The 21,848-nt window shown below is 43.9% G+C and overlaps 1 protein-coding gene across 4 annotated transcripts in view; it reads left to right on the top strand.

Moving 5' to 3' along the window:
• The window catches only part of piezo1 (piezo-type mechanosensitive ion channel component 1), a 178,998-nt gene continuing 157,150 nt past the window's right edge, over positions 1–21,848 (top strand). For all 4 annotated transcript variants that reach the window (XR_008811284.1, XM_056292214.1, XM_056292213.1 and 1 more), the window contains exon 1: positions 1–1,060. Coding sequence is in view for 3 of the 4 variants with exons in the window: in XM_056292214.1 (XP_056148189.1) it covers positions 997–1,060 (64 nt within the window). In the remaining variant the exon portion in view is untranslated. The remainder of the gene's footprint in view (positions 1,061–21,848) is intronic.

Here is a 21,848-nt window from a genome sequence, read left to right as displayed (position 1 = left end):
TTTATTATTTCTCAGCATTTCTTGTCTACAAGACAGTGAACTTTCAGCTTGATTCAGTTTTACATTTTTATGTGTTTTCAGGATGAAAGATTCACATTAAACTCATAACACAGAACATCAGCACTTTATAACCTGCTCTGGATACTTTCCTGCTCTACCTTTTCGTCTTTTACTTTCATTTCAAGTTTCTTTTATATTTCTTGTTAATGTCTTTATCATGTCTTATGCACTGCCTTCGTGTTATGAAATGTGCTTTACAAATAAACTTGCCTTGCTCGTTTATGTATCCCACCTTCTGAGCTCGGCAGTGAGAATAACAACATGGTGCAGCTGTGCAGGGGGAATAGGTGGAGGCTGTCGGTGCTGCTGTGACGCGCACGCTGGGTTGGTGTTTGAAGGCAACAGTGAACATCGCGTCAGTGTGTGACGTGCACGTCGGCGGGCACGTGGAAGTGACATAGCAGCGGTCCAACACATGGGAGTGAACGGAGCGACTGGTCGCCTTTGAATCACATTTTCCATCAACAAACTTCTCTCCGGTTCTCCACACGGAACATCCAACTCATGCACCGCCTCTGGAGGGGAACGGATCCGCCGAGGAGCCTCTCTGACCGGGACACATCGACGAAATGCGCCCCCCCGGTTTCAGAAACTCGTTGTTTGTGATCAATATAACGATCAGCAGAGTGATCAGCGCCTCGGTCGATATGATGGCGTGAGAGGGACACGTGTTGGCGGAGAATCGACGCTCAAACTTTTTCCAACTTTTCCACCTTCAGTTTTTTTTTTCCTGGTGGTTTTGGATCATGACCGCGACTCGGATCAAAACACTTTTCCATTCACTCCAGATGTTTCACCAACTTTTCCTGACATAGAAATGTAGGATACCCGAGTGCCTCTTCTGTTTGGATTTATCGAAAAGGAGTTTTATTTTCTTGAGGAATACGGTTTGCTTCGCTTCAGTCCAGTTCGGCTTCTGGTCGCTGGGAGGCGCAGATGGACCTGCAGGTGGCGCTCGTGCTGCTGCACTGCGTCCTGCTTCCCGCCGCGCTGCTGGCAGGTAAGAGCCCAGTCCACCAGCGACACTGGTCCAGAGTGGTGGTCCAGAGTGGAGGTACAGATAGGTAGAGTGGAGGTCCAGAGTGGAGGCCCAGACAGGTCCAAACTTGAGGCACAGACAGGTCCAGAGTGGAGGTCCAGAGTGGAGCAGTGGTCCAACCCGTCCTGACCGCCAGAGCTTAGCTTCCAGGTTTGGGAGGAAGGGAAAGTATGCAGGCAAAAACGATAAAGAGAACATATGTAAAACGAGTTATGGAAGAATGATAAATTAAAATGACTTGAATCACAGCAAGATGATTAAATTAGAACCGTGATAGGTCAACGGATGAAGACGTAATAAATAAAAGTAAGAGGTGCTCTAAAGATGAAATCAGTGGTTGACATGATGAAGGTTTTTTTAAATCCAGGGACCACAACAGCAAAACGCTTTCCTTTCTTAGCATGCAGGTTTATTTGGCAGACAAGGTGAAAGGCAGCGTTTGGTTGAACTCTGCTGGCTGGTTTGGTGGAAAAACGGAGGCCTGGATAGCAGAAGTCACTGGCATGCGACTGGTATTCAAGTAAAACATATGGAAAAAAAAGAACTTGTCAGTTTGAAGTTTGGCTCCGGGACCCACAGCGCGTTTCCAGGAAAATAAAATGGGCTGTCAGATTTTTCTGCAAAAAAAAAGAAAGAAAGAAAGAAAGAAAAAAGAAAAAAAGTAAAAGAAAGAAAAGAAATCCAAATGAGTTTCCTGCCTTTGCCTGTGTAAGTTCCCTCCATGTAGGATGGACGGCATGCTCACTGCAGTCTCTAAGGTGGCTGCAGCTCCACACTCATAGGAGGGACAATATGCAAAAGATGATCTTGAATTAACCACATGATGGACAGACAATCCTCCACCCTTCACTTGGTTTTAAGTTTCATCCACCTTTTGCAAGTTCACCTGAACTTGTTGGTTTTCCTGTTTGGCAGACATGTTGCTTTAAAGCAGTTCATCTACGAACCTCTGCCCAAACTGCAATACTCTTATGGCTTTGTACAGGACAGCTTAACTAACGGTAAATGAAAGAGTCAACAGTCACATTACACACAACACACATCTGTTTCTCTGTCTACTGCTCGCTCTCTCTCGCTCTCTCGCTCTCTGTCTGTCTCTCTCATATATATATATATATATATACATATCACACACACACATACACATACAGAGTTCAAGCTCTGTTTTCCTCTTTTCTGATTGGAAGTTTCCATCAAACAGTTAAACAGTAGCGATGTGTGACCCCCCCCCCCATCTCTCTCTCTACCTTTTTTTCTGTGCATCTTGTTTGTTCATGTCAGACTGTCCCAAGTCGTCATGTTTCTGGTGGGTGGTCTGATGGTTCTCTGTGACCTATGTTGTGTCATCAGAATGAATGAGATGAATTGACAAAACAACAAAGAAAACAAACTGGTCGTGTGTCAGGACCGTCAAGAGACATGTTGGGTTTAGGTCTTGACGTTACTCCGGATAATTAGGGTGAAACCAGTGATGTCTTCAGGTCGTGTTGGGTAAATCTGCTGACAGTACGACAACAGAGCGTTCAGTGTCTCTTACATCACATTACATGACTGTCTGGTGACTAACAGGAAATGGAGGGTGCCACATTTCACTGCCAAGACAATCTCTCTCTCTCTCTCTCTCTCTCTCTCGCTCTCGCTCTCGCTCTCTCTCTCTCTCTCTCTCACTCACACACACACACACACACACACACACACACACACACATACAAAGCTCCCACTCTTCAGCTTTGTAAGCCATAAATCGATCACCCACATGGCTCATTTTGAATTTTAACATCATGATTCAATGCTTGTAATGTTTTTAATGGGAATTTCATAGATGAGTGAATTTGAAATGGTCGGTGGATTCATGGTCAAAGAACCAGACTAAAGGTGTTGCTTAGATAAGTGTAAACATCCATAAAAGATGAAGCGCAATACTGTGTCCATATATAAAAACATATAAAAATATAGTTTAGTTTTAGAAAGCATGATACATTTCAGTCATCCACACCTTCATCAGACATGAAATACAAATGAGGAATGGAAAAGGAAGAGATGTGTACCAGAATACTGCATGTGTAGTACCATGTGGCTCTGAACTGGATTTAGACATGGATGGACTGGACGGACGGATGTTTGGCTATAATGTGAAGCCTAAACATTTTCTAACACTTGTAAAACTCACTTTAGAAACGATGCAATATAATACTGTTTTTTATATGGTTGCTTTTGTATCACATATGTATTACTGTTTAAACCACTGGGTATAAACTGTGGGTTGTGACTTACGTGTGGGTTGCGGGACGTCACAATAAACACATTTTGTTTGGAGACAGAGAAGAAAATACAACTATGTTGTCTCAAAAATGCTTTTGGGTTAGTGTGAACGCTGCAATGATTTAACTGTGTTCTCAAACATAATTAAAGTGGCAGTAGGCAACTGTATTGTTTTAACTTATCAGAATCAGAATCAGAGTCATATTTTTTGCCAAGTGCAAGAACATACAAGGACATTTTGCTGGTGCAAGAGGGAAAACTAACAGTAAATAGTAAAGTTAAAAGTTAAAAAGAATAGATAAAATATACAAGATAAAATAAAATAAAAAAGTAAGGTGCAATAAGGTACAATCAACACTGGTCATCTCCCAGCTGGACTACGGCAACTCCCTCCTTGCTGGTGCCCCGGCATCGGCCATCAGACCTCTGGAGCTTGTTCAGAAAGCTGCAGCTCGTCTGATGTTCAACTGCCCTAAATTCTCCCATACAACTCCCCTTCTCATGTCCCTACACTGGCTCCCAGTAGCCGCTCACATCCAGTTTAAGACTCAGGCGCTAGCCTACAGGGCAGTGGTTGATCTAGAGATTTTTTCCTGGGTGGCAAAGGGGTGGCAAGACTGTGTCCCAGAGGTGGCAGCTGCCACCCCTTTCCACCCTGTAGATCCGCGCCTGTGAGGGGGAGGGGGATTCTAAATCAGCAACTTCTGTTTGAGATGAGTTTGGCGCGGGTCTCATTGACCTTCACCATGCATGTACATAAAATGTACTTTAAAAACATATTATCTGATTTATAAATGGGGTGGCAACAGGGGTGGCAAGACTGTGTCCCAGAGGTGGCAGCTGCCACCCCTTGCCACCCTGTAGATCCGCCCCTGCTACAGCGCAGTGAAAGGAAAAGCTCCTTCTTATCTCCAGGCCATGGTCAAGCCCTACACCCCTGCCTGACCACTTTGCTCTGCTGCCTCGGGACGCCTGGTTGCCCCGTCGCTCAGAGGCCCTTGCTGCCGATCGACCCGGTCACGGCTCTTTTCTGTCCTGGCCCCACAGTGGTGGAGTGAACTCCCCACTGATGTCAGGACAGCGGAGTCGCTGCCCATCTTTCGGCGCAGGTTGACCACTCACCTCTTCAAGAACTACTACCCTGTTACTTGCTCTTAGCACTTATTGTATTCACTCATAGAAAAAAAAATCGCTTTCTTGCACTTTTACTTTAGCACTGGTTTTGCTCTTAGATGCTTGTTTAGAGAGAAGATGCACTTATGACCTCTGATGACAAGTAGTTCTCCTGATTTCCTATGTTAAATGCACTTATTGTAAGTTGCTTTGGATAAAAGCGTAGGGTAAATGACTGTAATGTAATTTAATGTAATGTAATGGTTCAGTTGAACATGAGACCACGTGGCAGCCCCTAATTCATTACAGAATAAGAGTTATTTACAAGGTAGTGCAGCTTTTATGGAGGGTGTCCATATACAGAGAGCACAGTATGGGAGATAAAAGGGGATGGTAATATCAGGATCTGTGGATATCTGGGGATTTGTTAGAAAGGCCTACTGCTGTAGGGAAGAATCTGTTCTTGTGGCGCGATGTTCTGGTTTTTATAGACCTTAGCCTCTTGACAGAGGGGAGTGTTTTGAAGAGACCATGACCTGGGTGGGAAGGGTGGACCATGATCTTTCCTGCTTGCCTCAGTGTCCTGGAGACATACAGGTCCTGCAGGACGGGAGATTGCAGCCAATCACCCTCTCAGCAGAGTGAATGATGTACTGCAGTCTGCCCTTGCCCAGTGTATTTTGTCCTTGTCCTTGTCTTTTTCCACTACCCTTGGCAGTGGCAGCAGTGGCAGCAGCATACCGGATAGTAATGGAGAAGGTGAGGTGGACTCAATGATGGCAGTGTAAAAGTGCACCATCATTGGCTTTGGCAGTTTGAGCTTTCTCAGCTGTGGCAGGAAGTAATAATAACAATAATAATAATAATAAACTTTATTTATATAGCACCTTTCATACATAAAATGCAGCTCAATGTGCTTTACATTAAAAACAGGGGAAACAATTAAACTCAACAATACAGATAAAATAAGTTAAAAACAATAAAAAAAGCATAAAAAAGGCAAAAAATAAAACCACAGTACAAGATAAAAAATAAGAATAAAAAGAAATATAAAGTGGAATTAATTAAAAGCAAGAGCATAAAAATGGGTCTTGAGCTGATTCTTAAAACTATCTATGGACGTTGCTTGTCTTATTTGATTGGGGAGTCTATTCCAAGCCATCGGTGCATAAAAACAAAACGCTGCTTTGCCATACTTTTTGTAGTTCATTCTAGGGACATTAAGCAGGCCAGCACCAGAGGATCTAAGAGAGCGGCTCGGAGCATAATCAGATAAGCAGTCAGATAGGTATGAGGGTGCTAAACCATGTAGAGCTTTAAACACAAGTAAAATAATTTAAAAATCAATCCTCAATGCTACAGGAAGCCAGTGCAAAGATGCTAAAATTGGAGTAATGTGATCCTGGTTTTTGTTAAGACCCTTGCTGCCGCGTTCTGTATTAGTTGCAGCCTATCGATACTTTTTTGGGGTAAACCAGTAAGAAGTGCATGGCATTAGTCTAGTACATCCTCTGCTGTGCCTTCTTGGTGAGGGAGCTGATGTTCAGTGTTCAGCTCCCACTTAAGTTCCTGGGTGGTTATGGTGCCCAGGAAGCGTAGGGTTTCCACTGTGTCAACTGGAGATGGGGCAGGGTACTTTTTGAAGTCCACAATTATCTCAACTGTCCTTACAGTATTGAGCTCCTAGTTGTTTTGGCCACACCAGGACACCAGGTGGTCAATCTCCCACCAGAGATGAGCCCAATAAGGGTGGTGTCACCAGCAAACTTCAGGAGCTTGACTGACTGGTGACTGTTTGTATACAGGGAGAAGAGTAGCCTTGAGGGGGACCGGTGCTGATGGTCTGGGAGTCAGAGATATGTTTCATCAGCTTCATATGCTATTTCCTGTCAGATAGGAAGTTGGTGATCCACCTGTAGGTGGAGACAGGCACGTGCAGCTGTGAGAGCTTGTCCTGCAGCAGATTCGAGATGCTGGTGTTGAAGGAGGAGGTGAAATCCACAAACATATTCCTGGTGTAGGGTCCTGCAGAGTCCAGGTGCTGGAGAATGAAGTGGAGCCCATGTTTACTGCATCGTCCACAGACCTGTTGGTTCTGTAGGTGAACTGCAGGGAGTCCAGGTGTGGGTCAGTGACAGTTTTAAGGTGGGACAGAACAAGGCACTCAAAGACTTCATTACCACAGAGGTCAGGACGATGGATCTGTAGTCACTGAGTCCTGTGGGCTTTGTTTTTTTGGGGATGGGGATGATGGTAGAGGTCTTGAAGCAGGCTGGTACGTGGCATGTCTCCAGTGAGATGTTCAAAATGTCTGTGAACACCAGAGACAGCTGATCAGCAAAGTGCTTCAGGGTGGAGAGAGAGACAGAGTCTTGTCCAGCAGCTTTTTTTGGGGATCTGTCTCTTGAACAGCCTTTTAACATACCTCTCCAGGATGGAGAGAGTTGTCTTTGTGGTAGGAGGGGGCCTCTAAGGTGGGCAGTTGTGGAGAGGCCTGGGCCCTCTGCTGAGGGGGGGAGGAGGACCTGGTGGTCAGGAGACATGAGTGACATGGTGTCTGGACTATTCAATTGACTCTTTCAGATTGGCAGTAAAGCTCATTCAGATTGTTAGCCAGGTGCAAGTCATTTGTGGAGGGGGGGGGGCTTTCGGTTTGTAGTTGGTGATCTATCTGAGGCCCTTCCAGACAGAGACCGAGTTGTTTTCTGAGAACTGCTGCTGAATTATCTCAGAGTACAGTCATTTTGCATCTCTCACTGCCTTGCTAAACCTGTATTTAGGCTCTTTAAATCGGACCTTGTCCCCACCCCTAAACGCTTCCTCCTTTTCCAACCTAAGCTGTAAGAGTTTAGCTGTAAACCAGGGTTTGTCATTATTTTAACTATCCCTGGTGCTTGATGGTACATAGCTGTCTCACAGAAGCTGATATAAGACGTCACAGCCTGAAGTAAATGTTGATTGCACAATATAAAGGCTAGAGAATAATGACACCATCAGCATTTATATTGGTTCCCTATAATCCTCGCTTTCACTTGCTTTCACTATGCAATTCTGTCTGCCACCGGGTACGATCTCGCAGGAAAATGAAGGCTCGATTTACGGCACAAAGGAAGTGCATCAACCGTCGTGCCAACAAAATAGGAAAAAGATAGCACTTTTTCTAAATTTATTTTTGATTTTTCCCTTTTTTCTCCCAATTTAGTCGCCAATCGATCTCTATTTTAATTCAGACACCCACCCTCGTACTGCATGCGTTCTCCAACTGCATCTCTCTGGCCGGCAGTCTCGAAGGAGACGCCTCCCCACTTTCGTGACAAGGCGAATCCAGGCCGAACCACTGCTTTTTCCGACACACACAGAGACGCATTCACGTGACGAACACAAGCCGACTCCGCCCCCCTCCCGAAGACAGCGTTGCCAATGATCGCTGCTTCATCGAGTCCGGCCATAGTCGGATCTGACGAGACCCGGGCGCGAACCCCAGTCCCCAGTGGGCAACTGCATTGACACAAAGCCGATGCTTAGACCGCTACGCCACCGCGGACGAAAAGATAGTGCTTTTGTTTTCCCCAGTAGGATTTGGTAGCTATCCCCAGTAGTGGAAATGGGAGAGTGTGGAACAACCGAAGTGACAGTGGAAACTCTGCCTGGCAAGAGAAAAAAAAAACACGTTGATGAAGGAGGCAAAGAAGACATAAAACAAATTTGGGAATCCACGGTATAGAAAACATTTAATTCTGTTTTGTAATTATACTTTATGATACAAAGTGTGGCTGATGAACAGTTTTTTCTTTATTTTGTAAATTATCTGTCTTTTTGACCGATAATGAGAATTCATCGCTTATTTTACTGCACAAAATACTTGATAGCTTATGGGTCTCCCATCCAAGTATTAACCAGGCCTGCACCTGGTTAGTACTTGGAAGTGTCCCTAAACAAGGCGTGACAAACTTTAGGAACCTCTGGTAGAAACTTATAGAAACTCGATTCTGATGAATAATTAAAAATCTTCAAACATGCTGAGCCAACCAGTTGAGATGGTAGTCACTGGTCAGTTGCACCAGGCCAATTCATCCTCATATGGTTTCTATTGGCACTATCCAACTAATACCAATCAACTAATATGACTGTTGTGTGCTGTTACTATTATCCCCCCATTGACTTAAGCACCATTATTGTCAGTGTCCTCCTTCCATTTTATATTCTTATGGTGATTATATGTCTTCTTCTTCTTCTTCTTTTGGCATGTTCTCTGTTTCTTTAGGGGTTGCCACAGTGGATTTTTGCCCTCTATAGCTTTCTGTCTGATGCATTCCTCTTTCGCAGTCCAACCCTCCTCATGTCCTCCTCTATCTGGTCTCTCCATCTTTTCCTTGGTCTTCCTCTTTTTCTTTTGCAAGGTATTTCCAGGTCCAATACCTTCTTTCCTATATAGTCTATGCCTCCTCTCTGTACATGTCCAAACCATCTCAATCTTGTCTCTCTCAACTTCTCATCCATTCCTTTGATCTTGAACGCAGCTCTCACTTCTTCCTGTCTTTTCGAGTCATTCCCAAGGACCAGTGCAGCATGTTCATCTCTGCTACCTGGAATGTAGATTCTAGCCTCTCTGTTGTTGTCAATGCTTCTATACCATAGAGCATGGCAGGCCTAACAATTGATTAGATGTCTGTTACACTGAAATGTGTCAATGTAAATCTGCTATAATTCTCTTGTTCACTGTCTTCTGGTGATTAAGACCCCTGTGGTGTAAATGTAACTGTCATGCTGTTAGCTGGTTGATTTTTGTTGGTAGGTCATCCTGATGCTTGACACATCTGGGTTTTTTTTTGCTTCCAGAGTTTCTGAGAAAACAGTTGGATTGTAAAAGTTTCTGGATCTCAATTTTAGACTTTAATCTGCACGATTCAATCAAAAGCTGACTGATATTAAAACAGTTAACTGGAGAGGGGCACTGGTAGGAGTGGAAAGCAAAGCAAAACGCGTCCAATGTACACATTTCCATTTCAACCAGTTCCCTTATTCATTTTTTAAGCATAGCAAAACAAGTGTGTGTGTGTGTCTGGTAATGTAGCTGTAGTTTACATATAGATGTCAGAGCACACTGGCTAGAATAGCAGTAACACAGATGTGTGATCATTCTCAGCTCAGATGAAATGTGGAGAGAGAGAGAGAGAGAGAGAGAGAGAGAGAGAGAGAGAGAGAGAGAGAGAGAGAGAGAGAGAGAGAGAGAGAGAGAGAGAGAGAGAGAGAGAGAGAGAGAGAGAGAGAGAGAGAGAGAGAGAGAGAGAGAGAGAGGTGAAGAATAAGATGGAGTATTTGTTAGTGTAAATCTGAGATTAATAAAAATTTGTCTCCATCTTTCTGGGTGTGATCGTTTGATTTGTGTGTGTGTGTGTGTGTGTGTGTGTGTGTGTGTGTGTGTGTGTGTGTGTGTGTGTGTGTGTGTGTGTGTGTGTGTGTGTGTGCGCGTGTTTCATAGCACTGCGAGGCTGTTGAGTTGACTCCATTGTAGGTGTGTTTATGGGGTTTCATATCTCAGTAAGAAATACCTTTAGTGTTTGTTTACAGACAGACAGACAGACAGACAGAAATTAAAGAGAAAATCTCAACGCATCAAAATGAGTTTCTACAGAGTCACACAGCCAGATGAAGGATGAAGTGATGTTTTTCTCTGAAAAACAGCGACCATGATGGCTGGGGTTGGTAGTGTAGTGGGACTAGAGCTGGTCTATATATCATTAGAATGTGTATATATGGTGGTGTGACTAGATGTGTTGTGGGATTGTGGTTCTGCTAATATGGTGATAGAACTTAAATGTTGTCATTCCCTGGTCTTAAAGGCTGCATTACAGTAAAGGGAGACAGTTTCTGAACCTATTCCACTGTTTTATTGAAATGAGCAATGAATGTCTCTACCTGCTTGGTCATCATATCCACATTACTAATGATCATTTATCAACATGTTCATGGAAGAACAAGTAGACATCCTCTAAATATCATCCCTTTATCAATATGGCGATATTCAGTCAGAAATACGGTGAGACACATGAGACTGGCCATTCTCTCGGCAGTGGGTTGTTTAACTGGACACAACTCTGTGTGTGTGTGTGTGTGTGTGTGTGTGTGTGTGTGTGTGTGTGTGTGTGTGTGTGTGTGTGTGTGTGTGTGTGTGTGTGTGTGTGTTAGTGTGGGTGAACAAAAACAGGAAACCAGGTCAGTTTGGACTCAGCAAGTCACCCCCCACACACAACACACACACTCATTGCGGCAACAATGGAAAGAATTTTGTGTGACTCGTTCTTGGTAGTTTCAGTCCAACTCCTCTCAGATGAATATTCCAGATCCGCAGTATTATTTTCTTTCCTGTCGCTACAATAAATGCACACACATGCATGCCCCTGCACACAACACACACACACACACACACACACACACAATAGGCCGAGTTTTGAATGTGTTTTTTATTTTAGTTCTTATAACATTTAAATGGGTCCTGTGATGGCCTGGCGGCCTGTCCAGGGTGTTTCCTCGCCTGCTGCCCAATGACTGCTGGAATAGGCTCCAGCATCCCCGTGACCCTGAGAGCAGGATAAGCGGTTAAGACAATGGATGGATGGATGGATAACATTTAAATGAACATTAATTTAGTATTTTTAAAACTAATTGGAATGAAATAAAAAGACTTTGGATGCTTTTATCAGCCCAGAAAAAGTGAAACTGTTAAAATAGTCGGGACGTGTTGTTATTCAGGGCTCAGGTATTCAAGAAAACCTCCTCCCCATGTTGGTGAAACACCATCCTCAGCCCATTCAGACCAGGTTAGTTCTATGGTGTCACACGGTAACGTGGGAAATAAAATGTCTTCATGGGTCATCAGAAATGAAAGTCATTGATCCAAACAGCTTTTAAAATGCAATTACAGAAGCATAAACGTTGGACGTGTCAGGATGAAGACATCACTTGCACATTCAGCAAAATCTGAAAGCCAACTTGGCGTGGGAAAGCTTGCGTGGGAAAGCTTTTCCCTCATATCTGTTGGAGCCATGCTTACATAGTCAATTGCAAAACGGTAAAGCCACAAAGTGTGTGTAATTTTTCTTAAGATGCCTTCATATTATAAACAGTATAAATGGAATCAAAATACAGGTGAGGACTTGAAATACTGGTGGCACGGTGGCGCAGTGGTTAGCATGGTCGCCTCACAGCAAGAAGGTCCTGGATTTGAGCCCCGGGGTAGTCCAACCTTGGTGGGTCATTCCGGGTCGTCCTCTGTGTCGAGTTTGCATGTTCTCCCCATGTCTGCGTGGGTTTCCTCCGGGGGATCTGGTTTCCTCCCACAGTCCAGAGACATGTAGGTCAGGTGACTCAGCCATACTAAATTGGCCCTAGGTATGAGTGTGTGTGTGTATGTGTGTGTGTGTGTGTGGGCCCTGTGATGGCCTGGTGGCCTGTCCAGGGTGTCTCCCCATCTGCCGCCTAATAGGCTCCAGCATCCCCATGACCCTGGGAGCAGGATAAGCGGTTCAGATAATGGATGGACTTGAAATACTGAAATTTTTTGACATGAGTCCAAGTATTTGTAAACAGCTTGCAGACTCTGCAGCTTTTCATAATTGCTTCTTGAAACCGTCCACCCTTTTCTCAAAACTGTAAACACTGAACCCACTTTTCAAACTACAGTCACAAAACTTCTGACTCTTCTGGCAAAATCAAACAGTGCTTTCAGATCAGACACAGCCGGTCGATATATATATACACATTCCTCATACTCCACATCAGAACATGAAAACAGAGTTCAGGGCATGGAGCTACAGAAAAAAATGTTTATTTGGTATAATAAATGCATTTAGCATTTTCTTAAAGGTATATTCTCAACTTAGTATACTGAAAATATTGTGTACTGTAAACACTGCAAGTAATACAGTACTGGATGTCTGCGGTATTCAGCACTTGCATAAAAATACAGTACTACAAAAGGACAAAGATAGAAATTTAAATGAAAAACATATTATTGTACACTGTAAAATGTTGTGCAACTGCAAAATCAAAGTCGAGGAAAGACTCATTGTGCCTCAGCATCACGTCTTTGTGCTGTTTCCTGTGATGTACTGCTGTTTTTTGATTTTCTTGCCCTTTTGTATCTGTTTAAGTCGGAGAATGCTGCTGGCGTCGTGTGGCTGCCGCTTCTCCCTCCTGTAGCCCCCCCTTCCCATCCACCCCTGTATGTTTTTGCTATATTTGTCTGTTGTCTTGTTTCACCGCCGTTTATTGTAAACCGACTTTGAGTGTTAGAAAAGTGCTATATAAGTTTAATTTATTATTATTATTATAGGAAACGGTCTCCCTTTCCAGTCTATAACATTTTATAAATCTATAAGTCTAAAACACCCTATGGCTAATAGCTAACGGAACCTGGAACTGGTTTTGACCCCGCCCACTGCTGCTAGTGTATCTTCTTATTCAGGGCTTCCTCGTTAGCGAGGGTTGCCAGTGTAGCATGGTTAAAAATGTCATAACCAAAATATGTTGTATAATTACACAAAGTATCACCACATGATTACTATTATTATTTTCATTGCTAACATTATTATTTTATTATATCATCAGGAAACGCTTATAGTAGCCCGCCCTGTTGTGACCTCATTTCCTGTTAGTGGCCCCAAAACGTATGTGCCCCCTGACCTCTGCCTCTTTCCCGCTATGGACATGTAGAAAGCGGTATGTGTTCATTTTTGTCTGCCCCTGTCATTTATTTTATCCATTCCTAATGTGTCTTATGTCTAATGTGGGTCCCAGTTCTTGCGTAGGCTACAGCAGGAGCTGATCTGGAGTTTCCTGAAACCTGTCCTGTTTTGTTTATATGCGACAGGCGACAGCGACAGAATACTGTAACGTGCATGGATAAGTAGACACGTTGGTCCTTGACTAACGGGTCTGACCCTTTAGTCGAGCGGTTAGCGATGTCTCCTGCGGTGCGGGCGATACGGGTTCGCTTTCCGGCCGCGGCAGTTCCTGTGGTTGCGTTGTCCCCCGAATTCGCTACATTGGTGTCAGAAGTGGGATGGAGCGACCGTAAGGCCATCGGAAGCGTATGCGCCCTGAGGCGTGAAGGAGCTGATATGCTTAGGCGCGGGGACGCGCTTCCCGAAGGAGGGGGTAGTGTAACGTGCATGGATAAGTAGACACGTTGGTCCTTGACTAACGGGTCGGACCCTTTAGTCGACTGGTTAACGTTGTCGCTTGCGGTGCAGGAGATACGGGTTCCCGTCCCGGTTGTGGCGACGGTATCTCGGACTGCCCCCCGAATTCGCTACAATACAGATCCCATGCATGAGAGAAGTTGTCCTGTCTTTCCTACACAACGCAAATGAAAAAGTACGCCGGTCACACCAGCACCATCAGGATGACATGTTTGCCAAACAAGTCTCCCCCAGTTCTTTCTGTCCTGAGCTGATCTTGTTGCCTCCTATATTTACAGACTAAGCCATTCTTTGATGTCATCATGATACTGCTTTTTTGGTCGGTCTCTTTTGCGCTTTGCTGGTGTCGTTCCCAAAATCGCGGTCTTCGTTAATTTACTTCCACCTGGACGACAGGTACGCCAAAGAATAATAGCCTTCTTTTCGTTGTATGTGCAATTAGTCCCATTTTTGTTTCTAATTCATTAAGGATGCCCGCATTCATTCGTTTCTCTGTTCAATTTATTCGAAGCATCCTACGGTAAAGCATCTCTGCAGTCTCAATCCTGTTTACCGTCGCTTTCTTCGATGTCCAACTTTCAGCTCCATATGACAACACTGGCCAGTCGACTGCTTTAAGTAGACTGACTTTCACGTCTTTTTGCTAGTGTATAAGAAGGGCTAAATGTGGAGGTGTAGCGGACTCTATGGACATAATTCACCATAATTCACCATAATCTGTTCTGCGGTAGGTAGGTAGCCACGATCGCTTTAAGAGAGTGTTTCCGGATTGAGGGTGGAGCGACGACGATGGTTGTTGGAGCAGCGCCATGTTGCTCTCGCTGTTGGTTGATACAAAAAAAAAAAGAGAGACACGTGTTCGTGTAGTCAATGAGAGAAATTGGCCGACTGTAATTTCCTGCAATTTTTACAATGGTGACTATTGTGTTTAGAAATCAGGACACAGCGCTGTCGCTCGACACAATCTATGCGTTGCATTCTTTATTCTTACTGACACAGCGTCACAGGCAGACCCGATCAAACAACCCAGAGCCCGCAGGCATCACCAATCGATCCCAGCACAATAGAACAGCGCCAACTCAAATGCGGCACTGTCGATGTGTGCAGACATAACAGTGACCCCGACGTTTGTCTGCTGGACGTTTCCAGAGACAACTCTTTCTGAACATGACGACTAATGCAGTTTCTCTCAAGCTGCAGCAGTTCTGCAAGCAGTTCTGAGAGTCGTCCGCCTCGGCTTGGTTCGCCTAGACAGAAGCGCAGTTCGTATTGCGGGAAATCACCGCCGACGCCACAAAATCTGGCGTTTCCCGCCCGCGCTGAAACTGCGTGGAGATCGGCACCACTTGGCCTTGGGTCCAAACTTTGCGTGGTAAAAACACAGGCCGTGGTCCTGTCGCCGTTGAGGAGCTGCAGCTGCGGCCGCAACTTTTGTGTCTCCAGGCAGTGGTGGAAATGTTTGGGCAGGAAAAAACGACCAGCCAGGAAAAATTTATCATCCTCCTCGGCCAGAGCACGACAGTCAGTGATGGCGGTGTTGGCTAAAGCAGCCCGTACCTGAGAAGGCAGCTGTCGCAGAAACAGTTAGATGAAGAGGAGGTCGGGCTTGTGCTCCCCAAGGAGATCCAGCATCCTGTCCATACGTTCAGACGGCTTACTGTCACCGAGGCTTTGTAGAGAGAAAAGCCGGCTGACCCGCTCAGCGTCAGAAAGTTAAAACGTTTTCAACAGGTGAGCCTCGAGTGTCTCGTATTTATCCTGCTGCGGAGGATTTTTGAGGAGGCTCACCACTCTGGTTGCTGTTGAACTGCCGAGAGCTGACACCCCAGAGGACAAATTTCAATTCAGCTTATGCGAGTACTGAGAAATTTACACTTTCATCTAGCAGACGCTTTTACCCAAAGCGACATACATCTGAGAGTTATTACAAGTCAAGTCAAGTTTATTTATATAGCACATTTAAAACAATCACAGTTGAACCAAAGTGCTGCACAAGCGTAAAATACAATATAAAATAAGTGACACATATGAATATAAAAATAGATGTAAAGAAGACATAATAAAATAAAGAGTATAAAATGTAAACAATAAAACATACGAGTATATTTGCCCAATAAAATTACGGTGTCAAGCTCAACTTAAATTGAATGCCAGTGAGAAGAGGTACACTACCGTTCAAAAGTTTGGGATCACCCAAACAATTTCGTGTTTTCCATGAAAAGTCACACTTATTCACCACCATATGTTGTGAAATGAATAGAAAATAGAGTCAAGACATTGACAAGGTTAGAAATAATGATTTGTATTTGAAATAAGATTTTTTTTACATCAAACTTTGCTTTCGTCAAAGAATCCTCCATTTGCAGCAATTACAGCATTGCAGACCTTTGGCATTCTAGCTGTTAATTTGTTGAGGTAATCTGGAGAAATTGCACCCCACGCTTCCAGAAGCAGCTCCCACAAGTTGGATTGGTTGGATGGGCACTTCTTTGAGCAGATTGAGTTTCTGGAGCATCACATTTGTGGGGTCAATTAAACGCTCAAAATGGCCAGAAAAAGAGAACTTTCATCTGAAACTCGATAGTCTATTCTTGTTCTTAGAAATGAAGGCTATTCCATGCGAGAAATTGCTAAGAAATTGAAGATTTCCTACACCAGTGTGTACTACTCCCTTCAGAGGACAGCACAAACAGGCTCTAACAGGTACTATTTAATGAAGATGCCAGTTGGGGACCTGTGAGGCGTCTGTTTCTCAAACTAGAGACTCTAATGTACTTATCTTCTTGCTCAGTTGTGCAACGCGGCCTCCCACTTCTTTTTCTACTCTGGTTAGAGCCTGTTTGTGCTGTCCTCTGAAGGGAGTAGTACACACCGGTGTAGGAAATCTTCAATTTCTTAGCAATTTCTCGCATGGAATAGCCTTCATTTCTAAGAACAAGAATAGACTGTCGAGTTTCAGATGAAAGTTCTCTTTTTCTGGCCATTTTGAGCGTTTAATTGACCCCACAAATGTGATGCTCCAGAAACTCAATCTGCTCAAAGAAGTGCCCATCCAACCAATCCAACTTGTGGGAGCTGCTTCTGGAAGCGTGGGGTGCAATTTCTCCAGATTACCTCAACAAATTAACAGCTAGAATGCCAAAGGTCTGCAATGCTGTAATTGCTGCAAATGGAGGATTCTTTGACGAAAGCAAAGTTTGATGTAAAAAAAATCTTATTTCAAATACAAATCATTATTTCTAACCTTGTCAATGTCTTGACTCTATTTTCTATTCATTTCACAACATATGGTGGTGAATAAGTGTGACTTTTCATGGAAAACACAAAATTGTTTGGGTGATCCCAAACTTTTGAACGGTAGTGTAGGTCTTTAACAAAGATTTAAAAGTCTCTAGGGTCTGAGCAGATCTTATGTGTACTGGTAAGTTGTTCCAGAGATCAGGGGCAGCCAATGCAAAGGTTCTGCCGCCCCTATTCTTAAGCCTAGATCTCAGAACATGTAAGAGCATCTTGTTTGTTGACCTGAGTGCTCTGACTGGTGTATGATGATGTATTAGCTTAGATAAATAAGATGGTGCCAGCCCATTTAAAGATGTAAAAACAAGTAATACAATCTTAAACTGGATCCTAAAATAGACAGGAAGCCAATGAAGGGAGGCCAGTACAGACATTATGTGGTCACGTTGTTTCTTTCCTGTCAGAAGGCGAGCAGCTGCATTTTTGTACAAGCTGCAGGTGATGAAGTGACGACTGAGCTACACCAACATACAATGAATTACAATAATCCAAACTAGAGGTAATAAATGCATGGATTACCCTTTCAAGATCATTTGCAGGGAGGTAGGCCTGTACTTTTCCCCAGAAGTTGCAATTGAAAAAAATTGTTTTAACTACTTAGCTTATTTCAAAGTTAAAAGAGCTGTCCAAACGCACACCAAGATTCCTAACAGAAGAGTGATTGTAGGAAGCTAAAGGGCCAAGAGCGCTATCATAACCATCCAAAAGATCAGGTTGTCCATATACAATAATTTCAGTCTTATTTTGATTTAGTTTCAGGAAGTTTAACTCCATCCATGTGTTGACATCCTTGAAACAACTAAGCAAAGCCTGTATAGAATCTCTGCTGTTTGTTTTATAGGCAGATAGATTTGCAAATCATCAGCAAAACAATGAAAAGACTTATGTTTTTTTTTTTAAAAATTGACCCTAAGGGCAGTATGTACAATGAGAAGAGAATGGGGCCCAAAATGGAGCCTTGAGGGACCCCACAGTTAAGTGGGGCTGCAGCTGGAGAGAATTGGTCTATATGGACAGAAACGCTTCTATTTGACAGATAAGACTTGAACCATTCTAGGGCAGTGCCTTTAATGCCTACACACAGTTCAAGACATGATAAAAGAATATTATGGGCAACCGTGTTGAAGCCAGCAGTCAGGTCCAAAAGCCCTGGAAGAGCAGAGTTCCCAGAGTCCATAGTTAAAAGAAGATAATTAAAAACTCTTAAAAGGGCTGTTTCAGTGCTGTGACATGATTTGAAACCAGACTGGAACTTTTCAGAAATGCTATTAATTTCTAGGTGCGTTTGTAATTGTACATAAACTGTGTTCTCTAAGACTTTTGAAAGAAAAGGCAGCTTAGAAATTGGCCTAAAATTAGAAAGAACAGAGGGATCAACGTTGCTGTTTTTGATGAGGGGTTGTACTACAGCATGTTTGAAAGCAGCTGGAACACACCTTGAGAGAAGAGGGGTGTTTATCAAATATACAATACAAGACCCAACAGTAGTGAAAACATCCTTTAACAGTCTGGATGGAATACTGTCAAGGGGGCAATGTGAAGGCCTCAAATGGTTAACTACCTCAGATATAAAGGAGAGGGACATGAGCTCAAACTGCTCTAAGACAGTTGGGCACATAGAATAAACAGGATCTGAGGCCAAAGAAGATGGTGAGGTCCTAATAGCAGAGATCTTATCTGTAAAAAAATTTAAGAAATTCTTCACAGAGTGTGGGTGTTGGCACAATGCAAGGAGAATCGCATGGATTTATAAGAGTTAAAAGTATTAAAAAGAACCTGAGCCTATGACAATTCTTGGACACAAGGTTTGATAGAAACTGTGTTTTTGCAGATTTAATGGCTCTCTGTTACTCTGATAAACAGTCTCTTAGAATTCCTAAGGAAACATGAAGTTTGTCTTTCTTCCACTTTCTCTCAGCGCGTCTACATGTGTATCTAAGAACGTGGGTGGTATCATTGAGCCATGGTTCTGTCACTGGTTTAGGGCATTTGGTTGCAACAGGAGCAACCAAGTCCAGTATGTCAGTGCAGGTAGAGCTAAAAAGAGTGGTAATGTCATCAGCACTGAGATTACAAGAGTCATCTAGGGTGTGAAGCATAGAATCTTTAAGAGCAACAGAAAACTGAGACGCCATCAAAGGGTTAATTGTGCACAGGGAGCGTGCCGGGGCGCACGATTTAACCTGAGAACAAGGCAGCGCAAGGCTGGATTATAGACCGGGTATGCCGGGCGAGTGCCCCGGGGCCCCGGACCACGAGGGGCCCCAAAAGGTCAGGGGTATTGTGTTCACGTATAGTAGGGATCCCCAATCATATCCTACAAGGGACGTTTGTTCCAACCTTGTGTTGCAATGCAGGGCCCAAGCTTGTCTCTATTGATGCGGGGGCCCCAAGCTACAGTCTCTACTGATGCAGAGCCCCAAGCTACAAAGTCTCTATTGATGCAGATTGGCATAGCGTCGACTACCATGTTGGCTATTTGCATTCGTTTTCATTTAACAATGTTTAGTATTATTTGCGTAGCCTATCTGATGGGGTGGGGGGGGGCAATGGACGTGCGTGCCCTGGGGCCCCCTGTTGGGTTAATCCGGCCATGAGGCAGCGTCACATTAAATAACACAGGCAAATGGTCCGATATACGTATATCACATATTTCACTGATGCATACACTTAAACCAAAGGCCAACACAAGTTCCAGTGTGTGACCCTTCTCATGCGTCGGGCCAGTCACCAATTGAGTGAGATTCACAACAGACATGGATATTAAAATCACCGACAATTAAGAAACTGTCGTAGTTCACTATAGTCCCCGCCACAAAGTCTGTAAATTCCTGAATGAAGTGTGGTGGGCGGCAGACCACTGCACAGCACGGGACCACTGTGCACAGCACGGGACAATTACACTTTATTTCAAAAAGTTGCAGCTCGAAGCTGGAGAAGCTGACAGACAGTCTGTTGGCAGTGGAAGCTGGATTTAAATACAGAAGTTAGACCTCCACCTTTGCCAGTGGTCCGAGGCGAGCTGATGAATAAACAGTCAGGGGGAAGGAGTTAAGAAAATGGGGTGAACTCACCAACGTGAAGCCAGGTCTCCATCAGAAACATAAAATCCAATTCCTGAGAGGTAAAGAAGTCATTAAGCAGGGATGTCTTATTAGCTAGCGATCTAGCATTGATGAGGGGCAGACGGACAGTAATCTCATCTTTGTCCGATGCTGGTGCACAATCCAGTGGGCGAAGGTTCCTGTAATCCACGCCACCTCTGCGGGCTCGCGTCTGTCTGGGAAGAGGAGCCTCCACCGGCAATTGATGTTGGCCTAGAACAACAGGCAGGATCAATCAAATCGGAAAAAAGTGATATCCACTGTGAAGGAGGTGAGGATCATTTCCATGGGAGGATGTTAGGTAAGCCTCGATTTTCACCCGAACACCACCCCACTTTCCCTGTCTTCTAGGGTGCTTCCTACGGGGAATGACACAAGGTGGGCGGCACAGGTATGCCGGTATAGCCGATAGCAATGGAGGAAGGTTTGAAGATGGATCTCCCAAATTGTGCTTTAACAGCAACTCATGGGACGCTCAGATATTGAGAAGCGCTTGGCGATCATATACGAGTAGAGCAAAGACATCATGACAGCATATGTGGCAAAACAGAACAATAACAACCTACGCCAAACAAACCTGACAGACGGCTCGCCGCACACACTGGCACCGTGTACAACACAAGCAATCTAGTCAGGAGGCAACAACTCCCCATGTTATTTACTCAATGGGGTGGAACCACATCTTCCAGTTGATGCACTTTCTTGCAAATGAACTTCCTGGAGATAGGAAACTTGACTGACTTGCGGTTCATCAGCAGCGATGGGAAGAGGCACATGTCAGAGCTAAGGAAATATGCAAAGCAAAAAGTGGCAGAACGCATTGCCCTGTGAAGTGACAGTGTACTCTCCATCTGTAGGCAAGGCAAGTTTACTTGTATAGCACCTTATCACAGAGGTCATTCAAAGTGCTTTACAGGCAAAAGATAAGAGGAAAAAAAAGCATTATAAAAGCATAAAATAAGGTAGATAAAAGTACAGACAATTTTTTTTAAATAAAAGTACAGACACGTTTAAAACTGAGTTAGTAAAATAGATAAAAATGCCACAAAAACGGATTAATTGAAAGTAACAACAATTGGAGTACAATATATAAAAATAGGAAAATATACAAAACACACACACACACACACACACACACACACACACACACACACACACACACACACACACACACACACACCAAGAACTTAGCCATAGGCTGTTTTAAAAAGTAAGGTTTTAACCTACTTTTAAATGTGTCCAGTGTGGGGGCCTCTCTCAGGTCCTCAGGCAGGGTGTTCCATCTACTTGGGGCGTAAATACAAAATGCAACTTCCCCTGCTCTAGACCTAGCACAAGGGATGGTTAAAAGACCATTGCCATTGGACCTGAGAGCTCTTGCTGGTTTGTAAATAATTACCATGTCTTTTATATAGCGTGATGCAAGGCCATTTAACGCTTTGTATACAATTAACAAAATTTTAAAATCGATTCTAGTTTTGACGGGGAGCCAGTGCAGAGATCTAAGGTGTAATGTGTTCATACTTTTTAGTTCCGGTGAGAACACATGCTGCCGCATTTTGAATTAACTTTGGTGCACAACTGATTTTGGGAGGCCGGTGAATAGTCCATTACAGTAGTCTAGTGTACTTGTTATAAATGCTAGGATTAATTTCTCGGTGGCACGGTGGCGCAGTGGTTAGCGCGGTTGCCTAAGAAGGTCCTGGGTTCGAGCCCTGGGATAGTTCAACCTTGGAGGTCGTCCTCTGTGTGGAGTTTGCATGTTCTCCC

The sequence above is a fragment of the Lampris incognitus genome, chromosome 13 (genome assembly GCF_029633865.1).
Source record: "Lampris incognitus isolate fLamInc1 chromosome 13, fLamInc1.hap2, whole genome shotgun sequence".
Classification (NCBI taxonomy): Eukaryota; Metazoa; Chordata; class Actinopteri; order Lampriformes; family Lampridae; genus Lampris; species Lampris incognitus.
The sequence above is the reverse complement of the archived record's forward strand: the minus strand, read 5'-3'. Positions and strand labels throughout refer to the sequence as shown.